Below are 19,755 nucleotides of genomic sequence, written 5' to 3'. Positions count from 1 at the left end.
CTCCTGGTTCATAGGCCTGATCCATGCCAGCAGGCATTGTTACCACTTTTGAAGTGGAGTATTTGGACAGGCTTCAGGAGGGCTGTGAACTTGCAAAATATATGCAAAATGTTTGTGGTGTATCGTTATTGTGGGACAGGTTCCATGATGTTAAGAATCACTGGTGTAAAAGGCAAAGCAAATCCATATGCATTATTTTCTAGATCTCTCTCCTTAATACTTGAGCAATGTGGTTGTTAAATGTTTTGTTCAGCCCTAGCCAGTTTGGCTCGGTGGATAGCGCGTTGGCCTGCGGAGTGAAGGGTCCCAGGTTCGATTCCGGTCAAGGGCCTGAAATCAATAAAAATATATTTTAAAAGAATAATAAAAATAAATAAATGTTTTGTTCATATTTCCTCTCAACTGTTTTGTTCCTTGGGAATAACTTTCAGTGGAGAAAAGTCGATAAAGTGAAGAGTAATTTTAGAATAGTGTATGAATATGGTCTCGCTTAAAGGAATTCATGACCTTTTTAAAAGTAAACTAAGGCTGAATCACCTGTAATTTTCTTAAGTATTAAATTACATTTTCAATACTTGTTAGGTTTCATCTTTATTCATTTATTTTAGTTCAGAAACATGACACTTTACATGAATCATACCCTAATAGTGATACATTTTTATAATTTTAAGAATTTTTATATTTAAAAACATGCAAATTTGAAATTAGCTCAGTTGTAGTTATATTTAAAATGTCATAATACCTTTTTAAAAATATATATTTTTATTTCTGAGAGGAAGAGAGAGAAACCTCAATGATGGGAGAGAATCACTGATAGGCTGCCTCCTGCACACCCCACACTGGGGATTGAGCCCACAATCCTGGGCATGTGCCCTAACCAAGAATCAAACCCTGGTCTCCTGGTTCATAGGTAGACGCTCAACCACTGAGATACAGGGGCAAGCAAAAAGTGTCATAATACCTTTAAATACTTTGTTGTATTTAAAGGCAATCGTGGGAGAAATATTTTTGCAGAATTGTTATGCTTAATGTTTCTATTTTTTCATTATAAGAATTATAAAGCAAAAATTTGCTTATAGTAACTTAGAAATAAAAAGTAATTTTTAAAGTAATTTTTTAAGGACTGTGGGGCAGAATATTATAAAAAAAATGCCTCCTTTTTCATGATTCATTCACTATAGGGATTTATTCAGGATTATGTACCAAAAGGTAAGAATCCCTCTGAAGATAACTTTTATGCAATCCAGAACAAAATCAGAAGCAGCAGCAGGTACATGGGAAACACACATTCTTCAATTTATACTTCCTCATGGTTCTCTTGGAAATCCTCTGGAACTGCTTAGAAGACTGAAGAATTTCGTCCCCTAGAAACTCACACTGTTGAAGCTCAGCGTGCCTTTGGGCCAGTAACTTCAGGGACTTGTCAGTCACTGTTTCTATGAGGTCATCCACCTGTGACAGATAAACACAAAGAAGTGCAGCCATGTGCTGGACAACGCTGTCAAACCTGAGGGATGGTGGTTTTTCCTAAAGATTAATTCAGAAATTGGTGGACATTTTGCACATTCCAAGTATTATTCTAATTCAAGCCGTAGCAAACAGCTTGAAAATACACAATTACTACCCAGTGATAAAGACGATCTCATTTCTTCTCAAAAGAAGCCTATGCGCATGCCTTTATATTAATTGAATTCACTTGGGGTTTATTAGGCACACAGTACCAACCAAGGTGCCTTTAGCAATCCTTCAGCCACTTTCAAAACGCCCCCACTAACATCATTTCTTAATGGCAATCATCAGTTTCACTGCACAGTCATGCTGTCCAGCGGGGCTGTGCATCCAGCGAAACCTGGCCTGCTGCTGCTTCTGAAACACAGGAGTAAAAGCCTTTGTCCACTACCTGCATTTGAAGCTTTCCTACTGTCAAGTCTGGTTTCCGGAGGACATTTCTCGTGCCGTGTTTCCTCTTTCTAAGTGCTGGAAAGTGTGGTCTCTTTTTTGCAGAGCATGGAGCCTATCACAAAGATGCAAACATACAGATTTAAAAAGCGCCAGCATGACTTTTGTGACAGTGCTTAGGTAAGAATTCTTACAAACTGAAGGTTTGCCACATAACAAATGTCAAGTTGGTGACCGTATTCATATTTTCTCCACGCCCCATGTATCTCCTTTGTGCCAGAGCTCTCTTTGAAGAGATCTATAGGGTGCAGAGAATGAGATTGCCTGGTTCTGAAAGGATATACGGTGTCAGGACAAAAGCAGGTCAGTTGTCGCGGAAGAAGAAATTGCCTGTGCGGCCACTGAGCACAGTGAGGTGGAGTCGTTATGGACCGGTGCCCGGAAAGCTCATTATCACTGGATCCAGTTGTTAATTTGGTCTTTTTTCTGTAGGTTTCCTTGTTTTCATGGCAGACATGTCTGCAAACGTAAAAAAGCTCTGGGTTCTTTTCACCACATGCCTGGTACTTTTCCTCTTGTCCCTGGTGTGCTGGTTGCACGTACCTGCTCTCATGGTGTTGCTATTAGGAATCATTTCTAGGCCATGGCTCCTGGCTAATATGCCCTCTTTGGTCTAATTGGGTTCACTTTCTTCTTCTCTTAATAAATAGCAGTAGGACTATTGTGAGACCTGCATAAAGGAGGATATGAGACCACATCTGGGTCCTAGCCCTCGCCTGTGAGGGAGTTTACAAATGCGTGTGCTGAACATACCACTCGGCCCGGCCAGCCTGCCCAGACTCACATGCCACTTGCAGAACTTCCCGGCCGTGTGTATAGTTGAACTCTCTCCTCTCTCACATAAACTTCAGTACTTTTTCCTACTAAGCACTTACCACCCTTCATAATTACTAAAATATTTCTGTTGGTTGGATACCACTAATGTAAAGTCGAATGCCTAGAGGGGCCAGGCAGTTTTTGTAAAACAACCTGGGGCTGGTGTGAACTGGAGAGAATGTGCCTCAAGCATAGGGGGCAGCCTCTGCAGGGCTCCTGCTATTGCTGTGAGGAATTGGGGGGCGGGGGAGAGGAGGCCTAGTGTTTCCAAATCTTCTTAGTTTTCTAATGAAAGCTGAAAAACCAGATTTTTATTGGAAATATTCTAATTTTTAAATGTGCGCAATTAATTTAAATATATTTTGGGGAACATTCTGAGAGCTAAACAAAACCTCAGAATTCTAAAGCCAGTAGAGAACATTTGATTTAATGTTTTTTGATGAATGGTAATTCTTAATTTTCATATAGCCAAATATATCCATTTTTTTTCCTTTTTTTAAAATAAGATCCAGAATATTCTTTAAAAAATATGTTTTTATTGATTTTGGAGAGAGAGGAAGGGAGAAGGATAGAGAGATAGAAACATCCATGAGAGAGAAACATCATTGATCAGCTGCCTCCTGCACACCCCCTACTGGGGATCAAGCACACAACCCAGGCATGTGCCCTAACCAGGAATCAAACTAGTGACCTCTTGGTGCATGGGACGACCCTCAACCAACTGAGCCACATTGGACAGGGCTCCATCCTTTATGGTCAGGGATAAAAAGTCTTTATACTGAAATCATGAAGCTATTCTCAGTGTCCTTAAAAAGTTTTAAGGTTTTACCTTTTCCATATCTATCACCGAACAGGAACTAAACTTGTTATATGGTGTGAGATAGGGATCAAATTTCATCTTATTCCCCACATCTGCTCGTCCCAGCACCATTTGTTCAAATGATTATCCTTACCCCATCAGTCTGCAGTGCCATGGTTTAATGTCTGTCTCTTCTATTAAACTATAAATCCCACAAAACACCACCATGTCCATGGGATCACCTTTGTGGCCCTAGAACTGGGAATTAACAAGCACATAATAGGAATAAAATAAGTATGAACCTTGCACACAGAAGAGGCAAGATTCTAAACTAATACTGCACTCTAATGGTGGCTTAGAGCACTGCTATGTAATAGAACTTTCTGTGGACAGGAAATGGTCTTTATCTGTGCTGTCCTATACAACTGCCACTAGCCACATGTGGTTGTTGAAAACTTGAAACGTAGCTAGTACAATCAAAGAAATGAACTTTGATTTAGCTTAAATTTTATTAACAATAGTCACATGTAGGTGTTGGCTACCATATTGGATGATACAGTTAGTACTAAGCATGGTAAGTAAGAGTAAGGACTCTCTAGAGCCAGGTCTTCCTGGGTTTGAAGCCTGACTTATTTGGACAAATTACTTAATCTCTGTGCCATCTCTGAATAAGGAGAACACTGCCATACGTATAGGGCTGTTGTAAGAATTACCTGAGAAGTTAAAGCACTTAGGGCCTGGGACATAGCTTTACGTAAATGTTATATTTAAACTAATAATAGTTTCGGCTATTTTAAAAAATAATCTGAGTAATTTAGGTTCAAATTTCCATACCTACAGATAAATACAAGCTTTGGATGGGGGCGTCCTGGGTGGTCTAGGGTTGCACTGTCTGTACTTCCTATGCATGTGGCTATTTGCATTTTAACTACAAGTGAAATTAAATTAAAAATTCAGGTTCTCGGTTGCCCTGGCCACGTTTCAGGTGTTGGAAGCCACATACAGCTAACGTCTACTGCCTTGGACTAATGTACACTCGCATCCTCAAAGAATGTCTGCAGGGCAGAGTCTGTCTCGGGGATTGCTCTCCACGCAGCATGCACGACACGCCAGATGCCAGCACACTACGTGATATTTGAACAGTTAAAACGCCAATGTCAAACTCCAAGCTCCGTTGTTGCCCAGATTGTAAGAGAAGCTGAACAGTTTTAGCTCAGAAATGGAGGAACCAGATCCGATTAGCCGGTTTTCTGGGCCTAAACTCCCGGAATCGCTACACAAGCAGGAGATTGGATGGCTTTCTTGTGAGGGACTTGGGGCAGGAGAGAACCTGGCGTCTCGCACATCCTAGAGTCTGACTGTAGTGTCCCGGGGGAGTGTGCTTCAGCCTTTTACCTTGTGCAGCCCCGCAGGGAGGGATGTCACCGACAGCCGTCTGGTGGTTCTGGCCCGGAGCAGTGTGCTTCCGCGGGTGATCTCCTCTGTCTCTGCTTCTACAACGTCGAGTTGGAGAGCTGCTCAGAGTGAAAAGAAGCTGTAATGATCACAGTTGTAAACATATTCTTCCTTTAGAAAGTGTCTGAAAAGACAGCATCCCGTGCTGCCTCGGAGCTTTTTTCTCGGGGTTAACAATTCCACCTGGATTTGCTTTTCTGTCTGACACCTTCTCTTGCACACACGGCCTTTGCTTGGGCTGGCGTCTCAGTGGTCACCAACCAGTCTTGAGAAGGTGGTTGGTCACCTCTCTGTCTTTGAGACCAGTTTGCTGCCTGAAACTTTTCCCTTTAACTTTGTGAAATTAGAAAAGTAACCTCTGATGTGTAGGACAATCCCTTGAATATTTGTTGTCGGTTGAAGCAAAGTTTTAAGATTTTTCTTCAGCAATGTGGCTCAAGGCTCAGGCACTCGCATACCATCCTAGCGGTTTCCCATAATCCAGGAGCCATGGGAACCCTTTAATGTTTTCTTTATAGCAATCCCATTCTTAACACAAGGAATGTATTTATAAAGGGAACTTAAAACACTATCATAAATCAAAAACCAGTACCATACATAGGCATTAAAATTAATATGGTAAACACAAAACCATATTATTGGCTGCAGAAGGCACTAAGCTTGAGTTTACTCTACTTTTTATTAAAAGAGAAAAAGGCAGGAAATGAGACCTTTCCTTGGTGTAGTTAAAGGGATCGATGTGTTTGCAGGTTGCTCTGTGTCAGTGTTTTTACTGTGCGCTGCACCCAAAGTCATCTCGTCCTACTGAGGGCTGCAGACAAGGACCTCTCCGGGAGCCATGGCTCCTAATCTCAGTGAAGCGGGGGTGGGGGGGTCCACTTTCAAAATAGGTGCTCAACCGGAGAAGCCTCCCTCTCCCCCACCCTCCACTGCCCAGCCCTCCCTCCCCACTGCCCCGACCAGCCAGGCTGCTGTCATCCCTTCCCAAACATAAGAGCCTGTTTACTGCTCCTTCTGCTTTGGCTCCTGCCCTCCTCCAACCCAGTCTCCACTCTGCAGCCGGAGCTATCTTTAAAAAATGCAAATCAGATTATGTAAATCCCCAGCTTGCAAGTATTTTGTGGTTTCTTATCACCCTTGGCTATGAAAAATTCTTAACTGGCTTTATAACACCCTTGCCACCTCAGTCCTGCCAGGATTGCTTTCTTAATTACGCTGGTGCTCTCTTGACGTTGGGTGCTCCCCTCTCCCTGGGACACCCTTTCCCCATTCTCTCCCTATTTGCCTCCAGGTGGCCTTCAGATGGCTGAGCTGTCCCTTCCTCCCCCAGGAGGCCTTTCTGGAGCCCCTCCCCTCCTGAGGCATGACACATTTTCACAGTGCCCTCTATCTGCTGCAGATGTAATTGTATCATGTTGGAATGTCCCTCTACACCAGGGGTCCTCAAACTTGTTAAACAGGGGGCCAATTCACTGTCCCTCAGACTGTTGGAGGGCCGGACTATAGTTTAAAAAAAAACTATGAACAAATTCCTATGCACACTGCACATAACTTATTTTGAAGTAAAAAAAACAAAACGGGAACAAATACAATATCCCGCGGGCCGTAGTTTGAGGACCCCTGCTCTACACTGTAACCCTGTGGAGGCAGGGATCATGTCTGTTCTATTTGCTATTCTATCCCTAACATGTGGCTGACATGTAATACATATTCAGCAGATATTTGTTGAAAACTGTTATGAGGGTCGGCAGGGAAGAGCAATGTTGTTTGGGCCACACCTGAGACAAGGTGGTTAATACTTGAGCTGCGGCCTGAAGGATAAGCATGTTTTCTGGAGAAATCTTAGAGCCTTGTTATTCCAACTAAGACAAAAACAAGCTGATGCACACAGATGAGGAAAAGGAACTTGGGGCTCTGTTTCCTGCCGGACTCTCCAACTGCAGCTCCATCACTATAGAGCACGCCCTTTTTGTTATTTTCAACAGAAATGGACAGGTCAGTCCATACCAGGTGATTGCTAGATGCTTGGATGCTTAGTGACTGCTTTTTCCAGAATGTTTGTTTGAAAGGACAGTCAGTCAACTAGAAGACATCAGTTGTTGTTTTCTTCCTAGAAAAAGTACCCAGCAGGTTTTCAGCCTTTTCACTGTGTGAAATGGGAACGTATGTGTGGGTTCCCTACATGTACCCCAGGGCTGTATGTTTCCTGGTGCTGGGCTGTAAAGGACACTGAAAAGGCTCTTAGGGCACTGGAGCTATTCTGTATGAGGCTGTAATGGTGGATGCATGATACAACATGAGGGGGTTTCAAACCCATAGAGCTGGGCAGGGCATAGAGTGAGCCCTAATGCAGACTAGGCTTCAGTTTGGTATAATAATATATCAATATTGGCTCATCAGTTGTGAGGATGGGGTGAGGAGGGGGGGGGGGCGGGATATGGAACTAACTCTCTGTATTTTCTGCTATTTTTTTCCAGTAAACGTAAAACTACTCTGAAAAATAAGGTCTATTAATTTTTAAAATCTATAAAGGCGAATGCAAATATTAGTGGTATTGTTAGCTATCCATCATAGGACCCCCTAAAACAGCATTACTACCTTGCAAAAAAGACATTTTTTTTTTTCAAATGTCAATTCTTACATAAAGTACATGGGGAGTAGACACAATAACATAAAATGTCCTTTTTGACTTACCGGTCATACATTTTATTCATAGAATTCTCACCACACTCTCTACTGTTGGAATTAGTCATTTGAAAGACTTGCATCACTAAGCTCCAGAAACAAAACCCAAAAAATCCCACTTTAGTTTGATTTCCTAATATATGTGTATGTGTATATGCATATACTCACATATGTGTCCATGCATGCATATACACATATGTGCCTATGCCTGTACATACACATCTATGTGTGCGTATATATTTAAATAAAAAGGGGCTATAAATTGACTAACCCACTGATCATTTGGACTGGGAAGTACCTCAAAGGCAATCTAATTCAGAGTTTTTCAAAATGTATGTACATCCTAGAGTTACTTGCAGATCTTTCTAACATGCAGATACTGACTCAGTAGAACAGGGTGGGGCCTGGGAGTCTGCATTGCAGACAAGCTCCCAGACATGCCATACTTTGGGTAGCAAGAAAATCCATCCCAATTGCATTACTCCTCCTGGCTCAACACCTAGCCAGCAGTGCCCATGATTACCGTTCTGTGGGAGTTTTCTCATCCTCGGAGTGGAGCGGAGCCTGGGCGGCGGCAGCTCCTGGGCACCTTCAGGAGGAAGGCTCTGCGGGTGGGGAAGGAGGGCTTTCTGGGGGCTGGGGGCGCCCGAACCGGCTGGCTTGTGTCTGTGCCGGGCTGACAGCATCCTCCCGATGAAGGTCTTCACTTTCTTCATCACACTTTTTTTCTGACTTTGCTGGCTTTCATGAAATTCCATGTCGCTGCCACTAGACGATTCCTCTTTGGGGACCAATACATTTTGTTTTACCAAGTTGGTAGACACAGCTTTATGCCATCTAATAAAAATAAAAATAATTTGTATGAAGGGAATTGAAAAGTTAAAAACAGGACATTGAAATCATTAAAATACAAGTGGCAAATGTGAACAAACTACACAATTCCAAGAATCAAATCGCAGAAAAATGAGCCACAGCAACTGCTTGGTGTCTTGTCACCAAACTGTAGTAGTGCATTCTGGCCACGACCTCACTGAATCCTCATAGTAGGCAGGTTATGTGATCATCTTCTTTTTACTAATGAGTAAACAGATACAGAGAATGGGTAACGTAATTAACTAGGCACAAATGCAGATTTTAATCCTGGTGTGTGACTGTTAGAATGTATTACCTCATATTGGCAAATTGGCAATCTTATCTCAGTGACGGTGTGAGACAGTTTTGCTGGATATGGCAGTTCTAAGGCTACAGTGGTGAGAGATGAGAGTCCGCCAGTCAATAAAGAATATCGTCTCCACAGTTCCACAAATGCTGCGTTTACATAGAATATTCATTTAGAGAGAAGAATTCTGAACACATAGTTCCAAAATGCCAACTAGTCGTATACTATCTTCATCATCTGGGCATATTTTAGTAATAAAAGTAGATACAATTTCTTAATAGCTTTCTTTGTGCTAAACATTCTACTTTTTTCATGCGTATTACCTAATTTAACCCTCATATGGCCACCTACCTTTTACAAATGAAATCAAAGCTTGGGCAGATTGAATGACTTCTGCTCAGGCACTGATCCCAAGGTCTGCATGCTTATCCTCTGTGCTAGAGTGAGCACCACCCATCCAGGACACCAGCATTTACCTAATATTCTTCCTCAGTTAATGGTTTTTTTGTTAGTCTCACCCAAAGCAATACTAGTCATAAAATCTCATGGATTTTAAAAAATTAAACTTTTTATCTTTAGATAATTGTAGTTTCACATGCAGTTATAAGAAATAATATTTTAAGCCCATTTTTAAAAAGAAATTCTCTTGTACTCTTTATCCGGTTTCCCCCTTTTGTAAAACTATGATGCATTATCACAACCAGCATGTTGACATTGATTCTATTAAGCTACAGAGCGTGTCTGTCACACCAGGATCCTTTGTGTTTTATAGCCATTCCCACTTCCCACTCACCTCACATTTTCCTTAGCCTCTGGCAACCACTAGCTGTCCTCCATGCGTACACTCTGTTTTTCCGAGAATGTTATATGAATCAATTCATACAGTATATAACTTTTTGGAACTTACTTTTGTCAGGCAGCATATTTCTCTAGAGATTTACCCACATTGTTGTGTATATCAATAAGTTGTTCCTTTTTATTACTGAGTAACATTCCATGATGTGACTATACCATGACTATTTACTTTGTCAACTATTCATTCACTGGAATATATTTGGGTTGTTTCCAATTTGGGGCTATTATCAATAAAGCTGCTATAAACATTGTGGATAGGTTTTGGTGTGAACATAAAACTTCATTTCTTTGGGTGAAATCCCAGGTTTTATATTATGTTATACTAGAGGCCCGGTGCACAGATTCATGCACCGGTGGGGTCCCTCAAACTGGCCTGCACCCTCTTGTAATCCAGGACCCCTCGGGGGATGTCAGACTGCTGGTTTCTGGGCTGGCCTGTGAGGATTGGGCTGAAACCGGCAGTCCGACATCTTCTGAGGGATGTAGTAGTGCCCAAAGCGGCAGGCGGCGGGGGAGGAGCCCAAGCCCGGGCCAGGAGCTGTGCCCCTCCTGCTCATCCCGGCCCCACGGGCCTGCTGCCGCTGCTGCTTGGTAGCACTGCTGAGGTGGCAGGAGAGGCTCACCCCACTGCAGCAGTGCTCACCAGCTGTGAGCCCAGTGTCTGACACCCGTCTGTCAGCTGAGCAGCGCTCCCGCTGTGGGAGTGCACTGACCAGCAAGGGGCAGCTCCTGCATTGAGTGTCTGTCCCCTGGTGGTCAGTGTGCATCATAGCAACCCATCCACCAGTCCTTCGGTCATTCGATCATTCGGGTCGCTTAGGCTTTTATATACATAGATGTACTAGAAGCTCAGTGCATGAAATGTGTGCATGGGTAGGGTCCCTCGTGGCTGCTGGCTGCCGGCCAGGGCCTCCCTTCCCCTGGCTGCCTGCTGCTGCCACTGGCCGGGGTGGGGCCGGCCAGGGGAGGGGCTGCGGGCAATTGGCCAGCTGGCCCCGTCCCCTGGTCGAGCTCCCTGTCGAATTCCTGGTCAAGGGGACAATTTACATATTAGGCTTTTATTATATAGGATTATACATGTAATATATATTTCTAATGTGGATGTAAATAAATTCATAACCATTAAAATATCCCTCAAATACTACCTGAAATATCTCATGTCCCACCAGCAGCACACATACCACAGTCCAGAGAACCCTGCTCAGAACTAGACCTATTTTAGTCAGTTTCTCTGTCATACGTGGGCAGCATGCCAGTGAGAGCCCAGGAACCAGAGCTAAAGGGTCTTGTTCCACCCAGCACCACACTTCCTTAGCTGTGTGATCTTGGGCATGTTATTTAACTCTACAAGCTTCAATTTTCTTATTTGCAAATTGCTATACGATTCTTAGAAATGTGCAAATAAAAGGAAGTAACATGTGCTTGGGACCTAACAAAACATTCAATAATCGATAGCTTTTGGTACCAAGTGAATCGGATCTTGGTGGGAAAATGTAAAAGTCAAGGAGGGAGACCTCCTGGGTTAGAGGAGTTCGGCCAGTTAACACACACAGCCTCTAGGGGGTGCTGTTCACATTTAGTCAGTAGAGTTGTGTATAGTTACTCTATCAACGTTCTAGCAGATGGCAGTAAAGTGTCCTGAGGAGGGAGTGTCATGTTCTAACTCACCCAGAAGTCATACATGGGCTAGGATTAATCTCCCAAGACACCTCTGAGAATCTTTTAATAAAGCCGTCTTTTTCAACTACCGTAAATACACACATGCACAACACAAAACAATGAAAACACGTTTTAGGAGGTCCAGGGACATTGAAAGCCACCCTCAGGTAAAAAGCCCATGTGTCTCCCATTCCCATCACTCCCCACCCCAATCCCAATCTTTAACAATTAACAAAGGTGATTTTGCTTCAGGGCCTAGGAATAGAACTGCTGAAATTTCTGTTAGAAAAAGAATACTACCGCCCTAACCGGTTTGGCTCAGTGGATAGAGCGTTGGCCTGTGGACTGATGGGTCCCAGGTTCAATTCTGGTCAAGGGCATGTACCTTGGTTGCGGGCACATCCCCACTAGAGGGTGTGCAGGAGGCAGCTGATCGATGTTTCTCTCTCATCAATGTTTCTAACTCTCTATCCCTCTCCCTTCCTCTCTGTAAAAAATCAATGAAATATATTTTTTTTTTTTAAAAAAAGAATACTACCCTTCTTAACTTTTAAAGTTTCTTGGTTAGTAGTAAATGTGTTCAGTTGTATTGCTTCAACTCCCCATTTCTTCTTAAAAGTGGAAATCTCTGCAAAATGTTATTTTGTCCATGAAAGTTCAAAAGTTTAGTCTGATGCTTTTGGCCTCATGAAACACCTGCTTTCTGCATGTCAGAGCTATTGCTAATGACCCTGGTAAGAAAGAAGCCAAAAGAAATGGAAAATAAATCATCTAACTAAAAATAAATCATCTTTTCAAATTAACATGTATTGTGTTTGGAATATTTCGTGCCCGTGTTTATGGTTTCGCCATTGGCAAGAAATATGAGGTATGAGACAATTTTTAGGTTACATTAAAGAGCATTCACGTAAGTGAGGTATAATCAGTACCTATTTCTGATAGTACCTAATTCAAGCAGCAGAATTGCTTGGAGAAGGAACAGAGTCATGGACCATGGCCTCATCTTGAGGGATGTTCTACTGAGTGTTCGGAACAATACTATCTGCATGGGATGTGCGATGTCTAAAATCCCGAGGCTGGAATGACCACCAGTGCTCACTTGGCTGTCATATGCCGCATTCAAACTCAAATTCAGGTGGAAGGAAAGCTTTTCTCCACTACAGCGAAGACTCTGCTGATCACCAGATGAGGCTTCCTGACCAGCGTGTAAATGCAGTGCCCTCTCCCCAGCCCACACAAAGAGACTTCATTTCCAAACGCAACGCTAAGAAGAGATGCTACCTTTTCTATTGTCACAGAGAATCCTGTTTAATGCAAAATCCAAAGAATCCCACTCAGTGAAAAAGAAAGTGAGTCCCAATTTCCTACCTTTCAATCCCCTTCCTTTTGAATGAGCTGTTTTTCCCTCTTGGTTGCTGAAATCTTCGGTACTGGCCAGCTCTCCCATAACTGAACTTAAAGGACTCCGGTCGATGGAGTGGAGGGCGGTCCATTCCTGTCAGCCTCACCTGCAGTCGCTGTTGGAGATTGAGCTCCAAAACTTCAAAACAAAATTATTCAGGGACTGAGGCAGTTTGAACTTCTGGGCTGCTTGGGTTAAAATATGCAGATTTTTTGAAATCTCTTGTTTATTCCCTTCCAGGTGTTAGAGACATCACTCCTGGGCCTGGCTTTGGTCATCATTTCACCCAGGTCCCAATGATGCATTTGGCAAAGCGGTGGGACATTCCTTTTCACTTTGTGGAATGTGTTGCAGCTTCCTGGGCAAGGCCCTCGATCGCGCGGGTCTAATTATCTAACCCAGTGGTTCTCAACCTTGGCTGCACATTAGAGTCACCTGGGAATCTTTTTAAAACCCTGATTTCTGGGCCTCATCCTCCGGAAATTCTGTTTCTTTGTTATGAGGTGGAGCCACAACATTAGTAACAAAGAAACAGAATTTCCGGAGGATGAGGCCCAGAAATCAGGGTTTTAAAAAGATTCCCTGGTGATTCTAATGTGCAGCCAAGGTTGAGACCACTGATTCTAACCACAGGCGTTTGGGCTGGTGATGATTATCACAGTCAGCTGTGCATGCTGAATTCCAAAGAGGAAAGAAGCTGTAGGAGCAATAGCAACAATCCAGCTTTTGTTAAATCTGTCACCTAGAGTTGCCGATACTCAGTCCCAGGGACACACATGAAAAGGCAGGTTGTTACCTGGCCTTCTCACAGCACACCTCACAGCACTTCCAAGGACTATTTTATTATATCTTGGACGTTTGTCGTGTTCTTTCAAAGCACATGGCTAAAAAAGTTGAGTACCTGGCCCACCCTTCCCTCCCAACGTTTCCCCATTTATTTAATGGAAAAGAGCACATTCTGGCTGCGTTGAAACTCCTCACCACAAGGTGGCAGCAGACACTAGGGTTTATTACCGTCACTGTTGGTGCACTGGAGTTTTTCCCTCCAAAAATAAGGATGCTAAGAAGGAAAACTCTTTAGAAAATTGTTAGGAGATACAAACATTACTCTGCTTTCTGTGTTTGACCTCAGCAGTGATCTGGAGCATGCTTCTCAAACTTTCATGTACACACGAATGACCTGGGGTCTTATTAAAAGCAGGTTTCAATACAATAGGTCTGGGTGGAATCCGAGGATTTGCATTTCTAACAAGCCTCCAGGTGATCCTGATGATGCTGACTCACAAGCCACACTTTGAGTAGCAAGCAAGGCTCTTGCTGTTCCAGTCCTGGGGGGAGGAAGTAAACATGGTCAAGAATGAGATATATCACACTGAGGCAGCGGTTCTCAACCTTGGCTGCACCTTAGAATCACCTGGGAATCTTTTTAAAATCCTGATTTCTGGGCCTCATCCTCCGGAAATTCTGTTTCTTTGTTATGGGGTGGTGCCACAACATTAGTAACAAAGAAACAGAATTTCCAGAGGACGAGGCCCAGAAATCAGGATTTTAAAAAGATTCCCAGGTGATTCTAATATGCAGCCAAAGTTGAAAACCACTGCACTTAGGAGTTAGGCGAGTGGGTTTGGGAGTTACAGCTGGGTTCTTGCTGCAGCTCAGCTGTATGGCCTTCATCAATTCAACCTGTCTGTGCTTGCTTGCTTTTATTTTATTTTTTTAAATATATTTTTTATTGATTTCAGAGAGGAAGAGAGAGATAGAAACATCAATGATGAGAGAGAATATTGACCGATTGCCTCCTGCACGCCACATACTGGGGACCGAGCCTGCAGCCCAGGCATGGGCCCTTAACCGGAATCAGACTCGGGGCTCTCTTAGTTCTCAAGCTGAGGCTCTGTCCACTGAGCCAAACCAGCTAGGGCTGTTGCTTCCTTTCTCATCTGTGAAGTCGGGATAGAAAAGCGCTCAGGGGAGCCTAGGTGCAGGCGGTCCTTTTAGAAGCACTGAATCACAGCACCTGATGTGCTGTAGCCCAATGGGTGTGTGGTTCCACCTGGCCTGCTTTCCCTCATCCACTGGAATCCCCAGAGCACAGTAAATAATAGGTGATTGAATGAACAAATACACGAATAAAGCGTTTTCTTTAACCATGGCCCAATTACTGTCACTCGGTAATTGGAACAGCTGTATTCATTCTGTTGTATTTTGTCAACAACCTGGATGAATGAGGTTGATTTTATACTAGGAAAGAAGAGCTGACTTTGATTTGTGTATGTGTATGTCTGTTTGCACGTCTATGAGTGTGCAAATCTGCGTGTGTACATGTGTGTGTGCAACGGGCTAAAGCATTTGCTGCTTCGGCTTCCGTGACAAGATGCACGGGTTTTTCAAGGAGTCTGACGCAAATGATGGAGCTCGCCAGAGTGGGACAGGAGAAGAGCAGAGAGAAGAGCTGGGGCACCAAGGACACAGCTTGGAGCCAAACCTGTTTTTAAATTCTAGCTCTGCCCCTTGTAAGCTATGGGACCTTGGGCAGGTGGCAAAACTTCTCTGGACCTCCATTTTCCTATCTGTGAAATGGGAATAGTAGCTGCTACCTCCCGGGGATGTTTTATTCATTGTTACCCGGCAACTGTCCGCATGCCTAGTGGATGCTGATGCTCCTCTGGGCACAGTGAACAACACACAGTCACCCTAAGTAACAAAACGGAAAATTCTGGGGGAGAAGCTGACAACACGTGAGGAAATAAATTAGCTTCGGCTAGTGGCAAGTGCCATGAAGAAAGTAGGAAGGAGCAATAGGTGAAGGTCACCTTCAGAGGAGGAGTCCCTGGCCTGAGAGCCGAGTGAGGAGAAAGAGCTGGCCGTGTGAAGACCTGTCTGTCCCAGAAAGAGGAGGCACGGCTCCCAAAGCCCCGGGTGGAAGGAGTCAGGTGCTGCAGAGAAGGTGGAAGGTAGTCGGGATGTCTGCGGTGAGGAGCCCACGACGGAGAGGAGCTGGACTAAGGAAGGCAGAGCTGCTGGATCCCACAGAACAAATTCACGGCCCTGATCTTGACCTTCAGAGCAATGCAGATTTTAACTGAAGTAAAATATACATAACTTAAATTTACCATCTTAACCACTTTTAAATGTACAGTTCAGTGTCATTAATATATTCACATAGTTGTGCTACCATCATCGCCATTCATCTCCTAAACTTTTTTCATGTTGCAAAACTGGAACTCTGTACCCGTAACTCTCCATTCTCTGCCTGCCATCCCCCTGCCTTGAAACCACAGAAATCTGCCTTTCTGTCTCCATGAATTTGATATTTTTTTTGAATTTGATAGTTTTTACAGAGCTAGTCAATATATATTTATTCTGTGCAATGGGGATTCAGCCTTGAACAAAACAAGTGGAATCCCCGCCCAGGAATTGCATCCTAGTGGAGGAGAAAGACACTAAAAATGTTAACTAAGAGATAAAGCATGCCAGGCGCTGATACAAGATGCTAGGAGAAAACTAGAAAAATGCAGTAGAAATTAGTGGTAGTGGGTGCTTCTAAAGGGCCAACATTTGAGGTGAGATGTTTCAGGTTGAAAGGTAGGATCGGGGAGAAGTATTTCAGGGATGGAAATCTGCCGGAGCAAAGGGTCTGAGGTGGGAACTAGGCGTGTGGAGACCAACGTGTGGGAACATAGGCGACAAGGGAAAGCAATGCTGTGCTTGCGTTTAAAACAGATTGCGGCGTGCGGCTTGGAAAATGCATGGGAGAGGGAAACGTATGGTTGTTGAAATGTCCCTGGATAGGCATTGGCCCAGGCTACCCATGGTGGTGGTTAGGAGTAGAGAGAGGCAGAAGTGTACAGACCCGGGAATACTTAGGAGGTACCATGCTGGAATGAACTGGGTATGAGGCGGTGAGTGGAGAGAGGGAGATTCTGGACTGGAAGGGGAGGCTGTGGCAGAGTCTCAAGGATGAGATTGTAGTGGTTTTGTTACCAGCGAGACCACAAGAGCTTGTCCCCTTGAAGGAGAGATTTCAGTCAAGGCCCAAAGTGCAGCGAAGCAAGTAGGAATTTGTTGGCCGCAGCAAAAATACACTTAGGACAGAGAAACCAGGAAGGTGCATAGAAGGAGTAACGGGAGCGCCTAGGCTGGGCTGCTCTGGCTCACTGAGAAGTCAGAGCACAGGGGGCCTTGAAGCAAAGGGGTCAAGAGGTTACCCCCGGCCAAGCTGCTGCTGCTCATTGCTCCCCTGATTGCAAGTCTCCTGGGGTCCCTTAGAGGGAAGAAGGGGGGAGGGGATGGCGTGGGCGTGCTTCCCTGGGGGAGAGTGTGCACTGGGTCCTTCATCCAGAGCAGCTCTCTCTCTCTCTCTCTCTCTCTCTCTCTCTCTCTCTCTCTCTCTCTCTCTCTCTCGCAGGTGGAAATCTTAGGGGAGGCCCAGGGGAGGGTGCTCTTTCAGGGCTGTGATCTCCACTGACTGGTCAGTGCCAGGGCAGGGGGTCATCAGTCAGAGCAGCTGGTCCTGAGGCAGCCACAGCGTCACTTGTCTGATTTTGCTGCTTTTCTGGGCCTGGAGCTGAAATATAACTGAGGCGGAAATGTTATCTTTAGGGAGGAAAAGATCAAGGCTCCAAACCCCACGACCACTGATATGCTAGGGGAGGACAGGTCACCCTGCGGTGAGGCTCTTGTTTTCCCAGTTTGGGCCCTTGCTCGGCATCTGGGGCTTTCTGCCCTGGGGAGTTTCTGTACCTGGCCCATCGTCCTCGCTCTGCTCATGTCTGTCCAACTGCCTGACAGTTAGGTAAGGGAGCTACAGAGAAGGGCATCAATTCAAGGGTCTTCTTTTCTTTGCAACCATCCTTCATAGGGTGTGTCTTGGACTCAGACCCACACCATCATTCCCTGGCCATTTGTAACTGTCCCTCTGAAAAGCCAAAAAGCCAGAGCAGGGCAAAGTCTGGTAAAAACACAGTCTCCTTTTGTTCTCCACATTACCCTTCTGTTGGACATATCTGAGACCGCATAATCCTGTTTAGGTAACCATAACAACAGTTGACTCCTATGGAGATAGTAATTGATTGAAACCTCTAAGTAAGAGATTGCAAACAGGAATCCCCGCAGGGGCCAGGCAGGTAAATGTGAGAAGCTGTGGGGTGTGGCAGGAAGGGGTAGGAATGTGGTAAACTGCAGAGAGCTGGACCAATCAAATCTTATTGAACTTCAAATTTTTAAGAAGCTTTGTTCATTTAAAAACATGGTCTGGCCCTAGCTGGTTTGGCTCAGTGGATAGAGTGGCGGCCTGCAGACTGAAGGGTTCTGGGGTCCATTCCAGTCAAGGGGACATGCCTGGGTTGCCGGCTTGATCCCCAGTAGGGGGTGTGCAGGAGGCAGCCGATCAATGATTCTCTCTCATCATTGATGTTTCTCTCTCTCTCCTTCTCCGTGTCTGAAATCAATAAAACATATTTTTAAAAAATTAAAATGTGATCTGCAGGTCATATTTAGCCTGTGAATCACCAATTTTCTGCCTCCAAAGATCTTTTCATATGTTGTCTGCATACAGCCAGCCAGATCTTTTCCAATAGTGCCCCTAAAGCTTTAACTTACAGGTGGTAACTTGCATCCTATTGACCTTTGACTGGTGGTTAGTGTTTGCATCTTATCCCGATCTGGTTGCACGCTAATCTCACTTAGCAACTTGTAAGCTTTCTGCACACTTGGCAAGCAGAGTCTGGGTCTCATTCCAAGTCTGAAACATCAACACATAGAACCAGGCGGGACAATGTACCTTAGTGACCTGGAGTCTTTTCAATCAAAACCCTTTGAAAATGGGTGATCTAGCGCGCGCTGACCACTTCCTGGTGTCCCCACGCAGCCTGGCCACCCCAGAGTCAGCAGGCTTCGGGAGGCCTTTGCATGTAGAGGAATGTGAATTGGGGACTTTGCCCCTTGTTCAGGCCCACCTCCTGACGGGAGCTTTTGTCCTTTTGAGAGAAGAAGGTGTCGCTTTACAGATCACTCAGCAAGGACTGTGTCATGAGGAAGTGAATACAGGGCACTTAGAGACAGAACGTCTCTCTGGAGAAGGCTCCCCGCCAAGAGGGTGCCACTCCCAGAATCAGGGAAGGCGCTCCGGAGTGCTGCTGAGGAATGAGGAGGCAGGAGGCTTTCCGCTGCACGATGCCTTTCTTTCACTTGCTTGTGCTGTTGGCTGCTGCCCCAGGTTGGTATCTTTAATTTGGACTCCTACACGCAGCTTTGAGGTAGTCATTTGGTTTGCTTCTCCCTTCTTTAGTAACTTCTCAGTGTTGGTCCTGCAAGTTGTCAAGGGCCCTGGGCTGTGCCGTTGGAAAGTCTACATTTCAGTCCAAATGTCCTCTCAGAGGCACGTTACCTGGGTGTAGGCAGGTGCAAGGTCTCTGGGGGGCATTTTGGAAATATCTCCCAGGTCTCAGAGCCAGCACCCCACCTCTGGGAACCTAGACTATGGCAACACATAAGGACAGAAGGATATATGTAGGCTTATTTGTAATGGCAAAAACTGGAGCAGCCTACATGTTCATCAATACAGCCTACATGCTCATCATTAAATAAATGGTCCAGACATACTATGGACATTGGAATCATTAAAAGGAGGAGGCAGAGCTGTGTGTTCTGATGTGCAGGTAAAAGGTAATCCAGGGTATAGGAGGTCCTAAAATTCTGAACCTAAGAAGATCCCTTAAGAAAGATCTATCTAAATATACATGCACAGAGAGTGTTCTAGAAGAATATATACAAAATATTTTTTTTCCTTTTGTGTATATTTTTATTTTTATTTTTTATTTAATTTTTTATTACAAAGGGTATTACATATGTGCCCATTTTTCCCCCCGCCCTAGACAGTCCCCTAGCCTCCCCTATCCCGCAGTGTCTTATGTCCATTGGTTATGCTTATATGCATGCATACAAGTCCTTTGGTTGATCTCTTAC

General features: G+C 44.4%; 2 protein-coding genes across 2 annotated transcripts in view; one reads left to right on the top strand and one right to left on the bottom strand.

Annotated features, from left to right (window-relative positions):
* Nucleotides 1–1,254: 1,254 nt before the first annotated feature.
* On the bottom strand, nt 1,255–8,472 carry LOC102751698 (putative uncharacterized protein C3orf49). Its single transcript, XM_006779152.1, has 3 exons — nt 8,238–8,472; nt 4,970–5,088; nt 1,255–1,527 (listed from the first exon to the last, which is right to left on the bottom strand). Exons 1-3 carry the CDS (start codon nt 8,470–8,472, stop codon nt 1,255–1,257), a joined length of 627 nt encoding a protein of 208 aa, XP_006779215.1.
* Nucleotides 8,473–18,910: 10,438 nt separating this feature from the next.
* The window catches only part of LOC102751407 (cadherin-related family member 3-like), an 11,256-nt gene continuing 10,411 nt past the window's right edge, over nt 18,911–19,755 (top strand). Inside the window, exon 1 of the mRNA XM_015558215.1 lies at nt 18,911–19,006. Coding sequence (XP_015413701.1) covers nt 18,934–19,006 — 73 coding nt within the window. The 5' untranslated portion in view covers nt 18,911–18,933. The remainder of the gene's footprint in view (nt 19,007–19,755) is intronic.

Source organism: Myotis davidii, unplaced genomic scaffold, assembly GCF_000327345.1.
Source record: "Myotis davidii unplaced genomic scaffold, ASM32734v1 scaffold189, whole genome shotgun sequence".
In the NCBI taxonomy this organism is placed as follows: Eukaryota; Metazoa; Chordata; class Mammalia; order Chiroptera; family Vespertilionidae; genus Myotis; species Myotis davidii.
This window is presented reverse-complemented; position numbering and strand designations above follow the sequence as displayed.

Bases quoted from the DNA above. Each gene is read 5' to 3' on its own strand.
- LOC102751698 (XM_006779152.1), bottom strand. From the start codon at position 8,472: ATGGAATTTCATGAAAGCCAGCAAAGTCAGAAAAAAAGTGTGATGAAG. The intron at 5,089-8,237 runs GTAATCATGGGC...CACTCTGAGCAG, and splicing joins GAGAAAACTCCCACAGAACG to CTCTCCAACTCGACGTTGTA. The intron at 1,528-4,969 runs GTAAAAGGCTGA...ATTAATCTTTAG, and splicing joins TCCCTGCGGGGCTGCACAAG to GAAAAACCACCATCCCTCAG.